Source organism: Rhinopithecus bieti, unplaced genomic scaffold (assembly GCF_001698545.2).
Source record: "Rhinopithecus bieti isolate Rb0 unplaced genomic scaffold, ASM169854v2 scaffold_16234, whole genome shotgun sequence".
In the NCBI taxonomy this organism is placed as follows: domain Eukaryota; kingdom Metazoa; phylum Chordata; class Mammalia; order Primates; family Cercopithecidae; genus Rhinopithecus; species Rhinopithecus bieti.
The window spans coordinates 2,579,365-2,590,993 of record NW_016808946.1 but is presented as its reverse complement, the minus strand read 5'-3'; the positions used below and the strand labels follow the sequence as shown (position 1 = coordinate 2,590,993).

General features: G+C 52.9%; 1 protein-coding gene across 7 annotated transcripts in view; it reads right to left on the bottom strand.

Annotated features, from left to right (window-relative positions):
- Positions 1–3,283: 3,283 nt before the first annotated feature.
- MIIP (migration and invasion inhibitory protein) overlaps positions 3,284–11,629 on the bottom strand; it is a 14,335-nt gene continuing 5,989 nt past the window's right edge. The window contains exons 5-10 of one of the 7 annotated variants that reach the window (XM_017887956.1): positions 6,168–6,276; positions 6,029–6,087; positions 5,410–5,539; positions 5,175–5,271; positions 3,917–4,051; positions 3,284–3,779 (exon numbers count right to left, since the gene is read on the bottom strand). In XM_017887956.1, coding sequence (XP_017743445.1) covers positions 3,702–3,779; positions 3,917–4,051; positions 5,175–5,271; positions 5,410–5,539; positions 6,029–6,087; positions 6,168–6,276 — 608 coding nt within the window. In that variant the 3' untranslated portion in view covers positions 3,284–3,701. The remainder of the gene's footprint in view (positions 3,780–3,916; positions 4,052–5,174; positions 5,272–5,409; positions 5,540–6,028; positions 6,088–6,167; positions 6,277–11,629) is intronic. The other 6 variants (XM_017887954.1, XM_017887955.1, XM_017887957.1 and 3 more) reach the window with 6 other exon arrangements.

Sequence of the window (11,629 nt, the reverse complement as noted above, 5' to 3'; positions counted from 1 at the left end):
GTAATCCCAGCACTTTGGGAAGTCAAGGCGGGTGAATCACTTGAGACCAGGAGTTCAAGACCAGTCTGGCCAACATGGAGAAACCCCTTCTCTATTAAATTACAAAAATTAGCCGGGCATGGTGGCAGGCACCTGTAATCCCAGCTACTTGGGAGGCTGAGGCATGAGAATCGCTTTAACTCGCGAGGTGGACGTTGCAGTGAGCTAAGACTGCACCACTGCACTCTAGCCTAAGCGACAGACCCTGTCTCAAATATTAAAAAGAAAAAGAGTTCTCAAGTGCCCCGCAGGAAGGATCTGGTTCAGGCTGTGATCTTCCTACCCCTGCCGATTGCTCCAGATGGCCCCAAGGAGGCTGCCTTCTGAAGAGAAAGCCGGGAATAGGCAGAGCACAGAGGTCAGTAGGTGGGAACACAGGAGTTATTTGTTGCCACACAAAGAGGCTTTCAGGCTATAGCGCCAGGTTTCATTCAGCACAGCGTCTACAGACTTTGGGCTGTGGTTCTTGTGCATGAAACTGACTTTGGGCTGTGGTTCTTGTGCATGAAACAGGAAGCAAGCAAGCTAGAAGTCTTTCAGAGTTTCCAAAGAGCTGTTTTTCCAGAGAAACCACTCACCCTGATGCATTACGGGCCCCGTGGCAGCATTCCAGCCTGTATGGTGATGGGAAAGAAGCATTTCTCTCTGGGTTAGGCTGTTGACGTTTTGGACTTCTAAACTTTGCAACCTTTTTTTTTTTTTTGAGACAGAGTCTCGCTCTGTCCCCCAAGCTGGAGTGCAATGGCACTGTCTCGGCTCACTGCAACCTCCACCTCCTGGATTCAAGTGATTCTCATGCCGCAGCCTCCCAAGTAGCTGGGATTACAGCCATGTACCACCATGTCTGGCTAAATTTTTTTATTTTTAGTAGAGATGGGGTTTTGCCATGTTGGCCAGGCTGGTCTCAAACTCCTGACCTCAAGTGATCCGCCTGCCTTGGCCTCCCAAAGTGCTGGGATTATAGGCGTGAGCCACGGCACCTGGCCTAAATTTTGTAACTTTTTTTTTTTTTTTTTTTTGAGACAGCGTATCACTCTGTCACCCAGGCTGGAGTGCAGTGGAACCTTCCGGCTCACTGCAACCTCTACCTCCCAGTTTCAAGCCACTCTCCCGCTTCAGCCTCCCGAGTACCTGGGATTACAGGTGTGCATCACCATCACCAGCTAATTTTTGTATTTTTAGTAGAGATGGGGTTTCACCATGTTGGCCAGGCTGGTCAAACTCCTGACCTCAAGTGATCCTCCTGCCTCGGCCTCCCAAAATGCTGGGATTACAGAAGTGAGCCACCGCACCCAGCCTAATTTTGTACCTTTTGTTTGACAGAAAGGCTTTGAATTCTCTTCTCCCTCTGGCCAAAGAATTTCTAAAGAAACCACTGTCTCCCACAGGTTCTCTGACTCAAAATTACACGTGGAACAACAACAAAGCAAATCTAACTAAAATATGGGACAAAGGACTTGACTTCTCCAAAGAAGATATGCAAACAGACCGGGTGTAGTGGCTTGCACCTATAAAATCCCAGTGTTTTGGGAGGCCCAGGTAGGAACAGCCTGAGGCCTGAACAACATAGCAAGACCCTGTCTCTATTAAAAATAAACAAACTAATAAAGATGTACTCCTGAACTTAAAAGTTAAAAAAAAAGACTATTAATTATTGTTTAAAAGATACACAAATGACCAATAATAAGCACATTAAAACATGCTCAACTTCACTAATCCTTAAAATAAAAACCACAATGAAATACACTTCACAGCCATTAGGACAGCTACTATAGAAAAACCAGAAAATAGCAAGTGCTGTTGACGAGGAGGAGAAACTGGAACTCTTGTGCATCACTGGTCGGAAAGTAAAACAGTATAGCGGTTCCTCAAAAAACTAAAAATAGAATTATTGGCCGGAGGTGGTGGCTCACACCTGTAATCCCACTTTGGGAGGCTAAGGTGGCGGATCACTTGATCTCAAGAGTTCAAGACCAGCCTGGGCAACATAGTGAAACCCCTTCTCCACAAAAAGTACAAAAAAACTAGCCAGGCATGGTAGCACGTGCCTGTAGTCCCAGCTACTGGGGAAGCTGAGGCAAGAGAATCACTTGAGCTTAAGAGGTCGAGGCTGCAGTGGGCAGAGATGGCGCCCCTGCACTCCAGCCTGAGTGACAAAGTGAGATCCTATCTCAAAAATAAAAAACCACAGAATCACCTTCTGATCCTGCAATTCCACTTCTGTATAGCCAAAATAATTGAAAGCAGGGACTTAAAGAGACTTTGTTTCTCCAGAGAGAAGGAAAGGTTTTTTAGCTTCATAAACTCCAGGAAAAAGCCCCAGGACAGCACAGCCCAGTTCCATCTCTAAGCCGAGAAACCTCAGAGAAAGTTCATGCCTCGTTTCCGCATTTATTCCATTTATAAAAACAGAAATTTCGTACTATGCAACCAACACATACAAGAGGTGAAAGACAGGGTGCTGCCTACTCTCCCAGACTGGACATCTGGGTGCTCTGCTAACCTTGCCTCCGACTCACTGCCCAGCCCTCAGTTTCCTCATCTGTCCCTGCTGGGGCTCTGAATGACCCACGGCTCCCAGGGCTGGGTGGAGGAGCCATGTGACCCCAGGGACTTCCAGAGAGCACTTCTATCAATGGATCCCAGTTCTGGGACCAGGAAGGAGAGAGCTGAATCATTCAACACGACTCACGGCTTCAGCAGAGGCCCTCGCTGAAACGACTTTTTTTTTTTTTTTTTGAGATGGAGTCTCGCTCTGTCACCTGGAGTTCAGTGGTGCGATCTCAGCTCACTGCAAGCTCCGCCTCCTGGGTTCACACCTCAAGCCTCCCGAGTAGCTGGGACTATGGCACCCGCCACTGTGCCCTGCTAATTTTTTGTATTTTTAGTAGAGATGGGGTTTTACCGTGGTCTCGATCTCCTGACTTCGTGATCTGCCCGCCTTGGCCTCCCAAAGTGCTGGGATCACAGGGAGTGAGCCACCGCGCCCGGCCTGAAAGGACTTTTTAATAACCTTGGCCCAGCCTGCCTTGGGGACCCCCCTCCCCCATCTGGTGGAGGCCACTACCCAGAGCTGGGGATGTGCGGAAGGAGCCACCCTCGTGACGCATGCACACTGCCCAGTCCCAGTGGTCGCAATGTCTTCCTTCTGCAGGTGCCAGGAGGGCAGGCTGAGAGGCCAGAGTGCCTTCTGGGCCCCAAGTGCATGAGCAGGATGGAACCAGCACACGTGGGACTTGAGCTACAGAGCACTGAGCTTTATTTTAAAATTTCCACAGAATCCCTCACCCTCCACCCCAGGGTCCTTCCTCTCTGGAACCCAGGCAGCAGACAAGCCTGGGCCCACCCACCCGCCCAACCTAGGACAGCTGGGCCTGAGCTGGGCGGGCAGTGGCTTCCATCTCCTGGGTGTGCCTGCCGGAGGTGAGAGGCTGGAGGTGGCGGGAATGCTGTCCTCCTCCAGGAGTCAGTCCTCAAGGTTTCTGCCGTGGGACGTGGGGCCGAGGGACCTGGGGCACTGACCAGATGGGGGTGGGGGGCGGCACCTGCATTGGCAAGGCGTGGATGGGGAAGAGGGAAGTTTCAGGGGGTCCACTTGAAAGGGACAGGTCATCTTCAGTTCCACACATTCCCTCCTGGATCTTGCAGTCAGGGTGGCCTTCCTAGGTGGAGCAGTGCAGGCGGCAGGGAGCGGAGAAGTTCCGAAGGATGGCTAGGGTCAGGGCCAGAGGGCTGGACCCCTGCAGAGAGACACCCCCAGGCTCCATCCTCCCCACCCCAATCCTACACCCCAGGGGGCTCTGCAGTCCCCAGGCCTGCTCCAAGGTCTCTGTCCCTGTGGGGGGCACCCCAGGCTAGGATGTGATCTGGGCCATACCAGGTGAAAAGGGCTGGTGCCTGACAGCTTCTGGTGCTGGACCTCAGTGGAGACAGAGGACCAGAGGTCCAGGTTCTTGGGGGCTGAGCTTTTCTCAGACTTTGGAGGGAAAATGTCCCAGCCCAGCAGGCAGTGCTGTGGAAGGCAAGGGGTTAAAGGTGCCTGACCACGGACAGGCTCCCCGCTGACTGGCCAGACCCCCATCAGGGAGGGACTGTGCCCCCCATTAGGAAGGAGGCCCCCACCAGGGCAGGACCTGTGTCTAGCCACAAGATCACCCCAGGTCTCTCCTTTTTTATCCTGGCACATCCAGCCATCCCTGGGGCCCTAAGAGCTGAAACAGGAGGAGGACAGGATGGTGACAGTGACACTCACAGGGCGCTTCCTGCTGTGGGCTCTCCAAGCGCCCGCATGAATTGCTTCACTGAACAGCCCCACCTCGCCACCAACATCCCTGAGGATGGCGCTGTTATGTCCATTTCATGGACCAGCAAACTGACTTTCCTTTGCATCCTTCTCCTCCTCTGACCCCAGCTGCCCAACTCTCAATTTAGGAGTCAGGGGGAGTTGCCACTGGGCCCCCATCCTGACCTGGAGACACAGGAAAGGACTTTTTTTCTCTTTTTTTTTTTTTGAGATGGAGTCTCACTCTGTCATCCAGGCTACAGTGCAGTGGCGAGATCTCGGCTCACTGAAGCCTCCGCCTCCCGGGTTGAAGTGATCCTCCCATCTCAGCCTCCCAAGTAGTTGGGACTACAGGTGGAGGTTGCAGTGAGCCAAGATTGTGCCAACTGCACTCTAGCCTGGGCAGTAAGAACAAAACTCGGTCTCAAAAAAAAAGCAGAGACCTAGGTTCAAATCCCAGCTCCTCCAGCAAGGCACCTACCACTCCACTTCGGTCTCCCCACCTGCAGGGTGGGGGTACAGCAGTGCCTGCCCTCCTGGCTGCTGTGGGGGCTCCCTGAGATAAGCCCCCTAAGGACTATGCCTGCAGTACACAAGAGTGCAATAAACAGGGCCCGTTCATTTCATGCCAGCCTACAGGCAGACCACCCTGGAAGCCCCGGGGTACATGGAGCGGGGGTCCTACCTCCCTTAGGAACAGGTGTGGGTGATGGAAGAGGCCCAGCCTGTGCTCCAGAGACTTGGGTGCTCACCACTGTCGAGCCCAGCCTCGCTCTGTGACCCTCCCTGGGGACCTGGGCCAGTCTGAGCCAGCCCCGCCCTCATCACCATCCAGCCCCACGTGGCTGCTCACCCGGGGCAGGGCCAGTGTGTCGGAGGCATCAAAGCTCTTCCGCCGGTGGATGCGGTATCGGTGCGGGGGTTCCAGGATCGACAGCGGGATGCTCACCCTGTGCAGGGGTGCAGTGGGGGACCCCTGAGGAGCCTCCCGGTGGTTGGGGGCCCATGCCCAGGCCCATCTTTACTCCTCTTAAAACCAGTGGTTCAGGCTCTGTCCCCACAGGTGTCCCAATACTCTGGTTACTCACCTGACCTGCGCCGGCTGCGTCAGGGTCCCAGGGCCCTGCTGGTCTCGCGGTGTCCTACACAGGCGGCAGGGGGTGCCGGGATCCACAGGCACGGGGAACAGGCGCCGGTTGACACGGTAACAGTACACGCCTGCGAGGCCCATGAGAAGCCGCAGGTCCCCCTGAACCAGGAGCCCAGGTCCCCAGGTCCCCAGGCCCAGTGCTGCCCCAGCGGCCCCCAACCACACAGGCTGCCAATCCTCTGGGAAGCAATGTCGGCCCATTTCCTCCTAACCCCTTTCCTCCCAGAACCTGGGGCCCACGCCCTAAGGGGTGGGGAGGGACATCCTCCCGGGGCTCTCAGGAGCTGGGATGGAGTCCCACCAGCACAGAGGCGCTGCTGGGAAGGTTGGGATGGGGCCACACAGGGCAGCCCCTAATTCAGAGGCCAGGTCTTAGCTCACCCCACCCCTACCAGGGCTTGGCCACCCTGTCCAGACTGCAAGCCTCCCTCCATGAGTCTCAACACCTCAGGGGCCTCCCCAGGCCCCAAATCTCAAATGGAACTGCTCTGTGGCAGGGGAGGCCAGGGCAGCGCGAGGCTGGACTACTCAGTGGCCTACCGAGGGCCCGCACTCACATTCATGGTCTTCCTCCACGCCGCTGCCACTGCTGTCGCGTAGGCCTAGGACCTGGGGTCTGAGAGGGCGAGGGGGATGAGCAGGCCGGGGGATGGAGCCGGGGATGGACCTCGCCCACCCTTGCCCACCCCTGCTCACTCAGGATGGCTACAGATACACTCCTCCTTGTTGGTTTCCCGAAACTCCTGCAGCTTTGAGAAGAAGGCCTCAGGCTGGTTGGCGATCGAAGAGTTGGTGTCCAGAGATCCTGGTGTGGGCAAAGCACCAGGCAGCTGACGGGAGAGGGGCTGGGGGCTGCTGTGTGGCCATCGGCCAAGGCTTGGAGAGACAATGAGCCCGGCACCCCAGGCCACCTGCTTCACCCCTACTGTGCCTCAAACAGGCCAGGAGGGCCCCTCCAGTCACTGGGACTGTTGGTTGGTTTCAGTGTCTGTCTACCCTGATGCATAGCCAACCATCCATGGAAAAAATATCGACAGAGCCCTTATAACAGGGCTAGATGCTGTTTCATGTACCAGGAACTGGATAGACAAAGCCCCCGGCCTTAATGAGGCTTACACTGTAAGGTGGCAAGAGATGAACTAGCCACCAAAAAAAATCTGTGATACAAGACTGAATGGTGACACCTGCCAGAAAGCAAGAGAGCAGGGTCAGAGCCTCGTATGGCAGGGCAGCCATACCAGGGAAGGCCTCTCCGAGTGAGACGACCCTGAGCAGAGACATAGAAAAGCCACAGAGACCTCCCAGGAAGGACATCACAGGCAGATGAAAGAGCAAGCGCAAAGGGTGGGCACGTGTGTGGTTCAGCTGAGTAACAGCCAGGAGGGGAAAGTGGCAGAAGAGAGTAAGGGTGGAGGAGATGAGGTTAAGAAGCCCAAGGAGGGTTTGAGGACCGGGAGGGACACAATCACGTAGGCCATATATTTTTACAGGACTCCTCCTCTGGCTGCTTCAAGGTGAGGGGAAGTAGAGGCATCAGTTAGGATTCAGCTGGGGACAGGTAGGGGCAGCCCCCAACTCACCATGATTCGACTTACGATGTTTCTTTTTTTACTTTTTTGAGAGAGAATCTCACTGTGTTGCCCAGGCTGGAGTGCAGTGGAGCGATCTCGCCTCACTGCAACCTCTGCCTCCCAGGTTCAAGCGATTCTCATGTCTCAGCCACCTATGTAGGTGGAATTACAGGTGTGCGCCACCACGCCCAGCTAATTTTTGTATTTTTAGTAGAGAAGGGGTTTCACCATCTTGGCCAGGCTGTTCTCAAACTCCTGGCCTGATCCACCTGCTTTGGCCTCCCAAAGTGCTGGGATTACAGGCGTGACCCACTGCCACACCTGGCCAGAATTTTTCAAGTTATGATTTATCAACTTTACAATGGCACAAAAGTGATTACATTCAGAACATCAGTAAGTTACATGACACATTCAACACTTCATTATAAAAAAGGCTTGTGTTAGATCATTTTGCCCAACTGTAGGCTAATGTCAGTGTTCTGTGCACATTTAAGGTAGGCTCAGCTAAGCGAGAATGTTTGGTGGGTTAGGTGTATTAAATGCCTTTTTGTTTTGGTTTGGTTATTTTTTTTTGAGACAGAGTCTCACTCTGCTGCCCAGGCTGGAGTGTGGTGGCGTGATGTCGGCTCACTGCAACCTCCACCTTCGGGGTTGCAGCAATTCTCCTGCCTCAGCCTCCCAAGCAGCTGGGATTACAGGCAGGTGCTACCACACTCAATTAATTTTTGTATTTTCAGTGGAGATGGGATTTCAGTATGCTGGCCAGGGTGGTCTTGAACTCCTGACCTCAAGTGATCCGCCCGCCTCAGCCTCCCAAAGTGCTGGGATTACAGGTGTGAGCCACCGCGCCTGGCCTTATATGCCTTTCCTTTTTGACTAAACAGTACTTTCAACTTAAGTTGGGGAATCAGGATGTAGCTATATGGTAAATCCCGCAACATCTATAATCGGATTCTAAAAGTATGTTGAAGGCAGGGTCAACAGGATGGTATGAAAAGGAGGGGGGAATTAGGGTCGATCCCAAGGTTATGGCCTGACCTATTTAGTATGTGGAGTTGCCATTTATGGGACAGGAAAGACTGCAGGAGGAGCACAGCAGATGGCGTGGAAATCAGGACCTTGATTTCGGACAGAAGGTTAACAACTTCATGGTGATGTGGAGAAGACAGCGGGATATACAAGTCTGGAATTCGGAGGAGAGATGTGGGCTAGAGATACAAATGGAGAAGTAGAGAAAGTGTCAAATGCCTTAGCACTTGGGAGATCATAGAGGGAAGAGGGAAGACAGAGAGGAGTCAGGGAAGACAGAGAGGAGTCAGAAGACTGAGTCCCAGGCCTAGGGGTGTCGTGGTCAGAACAAGGACCTTTCCTTCCCCAGGAGCCTGGAAAGGAGCAGCAACAGAGATGGGGGAGAACCAGGAAGCATGTGGCTGGAAATCTAGGGGAGAAAGTGCTTTAGGGAGGCAGTGACCACTGTGTCCCCTGCTGCTCAAAGGTAAGGAAGGTGTGGATGAGGGCTCAGCTGGGGAGTTGGCACCACGGAGGCCACTGATGACCCAACTGAGGGCCACGTTGATGAAATGCTGGGAGCTGAAGCCTGATTTAAGAAACAGTAGTGGAGGCCAGACACAGTGGCTCATGCCTGTAATCCCAGCACTTTGGGAGGCCAAGGCGGGCAGATCACTTGACATCGGGAGTTAAAGACCAGACTGGCCAAGATGGCAAAACCCTGTCTCTGGCTAAAAAGTAGCTGAGCGTAGTGGCACATGCCTGTAGTCCCAGCTACTTAGGTGGCTGGAGGCAGAGGTTGCAGTGGGCCGAGATCACTCCACTGCACTCCAACCTGGGTGAAAAAGTGAGACTCCATCTCAAAAAAAAAAAAAAAAAAAAAATAGTAGTGGAGAGAAATTAAAGGCAATGAGGCTAGACAGCCCTTTTGAAGAGGAAGTTTTGTTATCAAGAAAATAGGCAGTCACTGGAAGCAAATGTGGGCTAAAGGTAGAAATGTGGCATCGGGATGAGAAATAACAGGCTGCGGCTTTACCCCGATTGGATGTGAGCCACTGGTAAGATTCTGTCTCACCTGGCCTCAGCCTTCCCATCTGTGAATGGGCACCATGGTGGCGCCTATCTAATAAGCTTATTGTGAAGGGCAAAAGAGTCAGCGGGAGGAACAGGGAGCACAGCTCGGAGCGGTGCGTGGCGCAGGGAACATGAGATACAACCAGCTCCCAGAATGCTTCCTGTACATTCATGTTCATGCTGAGGGGCAGGATGAGGATGCAGGACAGAGAGAGAGAGGATCACAGGAAGCAAACCCTGGAGGAGCCAGAAGCAGAGGGGCGGAGCACGCTGCAGCAGAGCCAGGGCCCAGGTGGCAGCGTGGACGGTCACCTCAGGAAAGGCAGGGGAGCAGAGCGCATGGACCAAGAGCAGGCACTGGGACAGGCGCCTCCATTTTCCCAGAACCAGGGAGGGCAGTGAGCTGAGAGTTCAACAAGTACTCAAGGGCAGGGCCTGTGTCCCCGCCACCACTTGCTCACAGCAACTCCACAGTGCACCTGTCTTTGTTTTTTGAGACAGAATCTCACTTTGTCACCCAGGCTGGAGTACAGTGGCGTGATCTCTGCTCACTGCAACCTCCACTTCCTGGATTCAAACAATTCTTCTATCTCAGACTCCTGAGTAGCTGGGATTATAGGTGCCTACCACCATACCCAGCTAATTTTTGTATTTTTAGTAGAGACAGGGTTTCACCATGATGGCCAGGCTGGTCTTGAACTCCTGACCTCAAGTGATTCGCCCACCTCGGCCTCCCAAATTGCTGGGATTACAGGTGTGAGCCACCATGCCTGGCCGTGGCCTCCTTTCTGGTCCTGCCACGCCTCTGGTCACCCCATTATGCGTGTAATCCCAGCACTTTGGGAGGCCGAGGTGGACAGATCACCTGAGGTCAAGAGTTCAAGAGTTCAAGACCAGCCTGGCCAACATGGTGAAACCCCGTCTCTACTAAAAATACAAAAATTAGCCGAGCATGGTAGTAGATGCCTGTAATCCCAGCTACCTAGGAGGCTGAGGAAGGAGAATCGCTTAAACCAAGGAAGTGCAGGTTGCAGTGAGCAGAAATCACACCACTGGACTTGACTCTGGGCAACAGAGCAAGACTTCATCTCAAAAAAAAAAAAAAAAAAAAAAAAAAAAAAAAAAAAAAAAGAGGCGGCCACGAGGCTGGAAGAAAGACGAGAGGTCACATCATCATGGGGCCAGTAGAGGCCAGATCATGTCTCATAAGTCTAGAATGGGATTTTGGATTTTACAGTAAGTGCTGGGAAAAGTCCATGGGGAGTTTTGAGCAGGGGAGTGACATGATCTGATTTTCATGTTTAAAAATATCCTTTGGCTGCTATGTCAAAAATGACAGTGCACAACCATGTCCCTGGCAGCATTACTCCCAACAGTCAAGAGATGGAAACCACCCAAGTGTCCATCCATGAATGATTGGATAAAAATGTGGTATCTATACACAACGGAATGTCACTCAGCCCTAAAAAGGAAGGGAATTCCAGCCAAGCACAGCAGCTCACACCTGTAATCCCTGCATTTTGGGAGGCCGAGGCAGGAGAATCACTTGAGTGCAGCAGTTCGAGACCAGCCTGGCCAACATAGTGAAACCCCATCTCTACTGAAAATACAAAAATTGGCTGGGTGTGGTGGCACACACCTGTAATCCCTGCTACTCGGGAGGTTGAGGCACAAGAACCATTCCAACCCAGGAGGTGAACGTTGCAGTGAGCCAAGATCACACCACTGCACTCCAGCCTGGGCAATACAGTGCGACTCTGTCTCAAAACAAAACAAAACAAAATAAAAGGAAAGGAATTCTGACACACACTACATGAATAAATCTTGAGGCCATTATGTTAAATAAGCCAGTACAAAAGAACAAATGCTGTATGATTTCACTTATATAAGGTCCCTAGAGGAGTCAAATTCATATGGACAGAAAGTAGAATGGTGACTGTCCAGGGCTGGAGGGAGGGGGAATAGGAGTAATTATTTAATGGGGAGAGAAGTTTTTGGGAAGATGAAAAATTCTGGAGACGGATGGTAGTAATGATAGCTCAACAGTGTGGACATACTTGATGCCACTTAACAGTCCCCTTAAAAAATGCTACAGGTGGCTGGGCGTGGTGGCTCATGCCTGTAATCCCAGCACTTTGGGAGGCTGAGGTGGGCGGATCGCCTGAGGTCAGTTCGAGACGAGCCTGGCCAACATGGTGAAACCCTGTCTCTACTAAAAATACAAAAATCAGCCGGGCGCAGTGGCTCAAGCCTGTAATCCCAGCACTTTGGGAGGCCGAGACGGGCGGATCACGAGGTCAGGAGATCGAGACCATCCTGGATAACATGGTGAAACCCCGTCTCTAATAAAAAATACAAAAAAAACTAGCCAGGCGAGGTGGCGGGCGCCTGTAGTCCCAGCTACTCCGGAGGCTGAGGCAGGAGAATGGCGTAAACCCGGGAGGCGGAGCTTGCAGTGAGCTGAGATGCGGCCACTGCACTCCAGCCTGGGCGACAGAGCGCGAC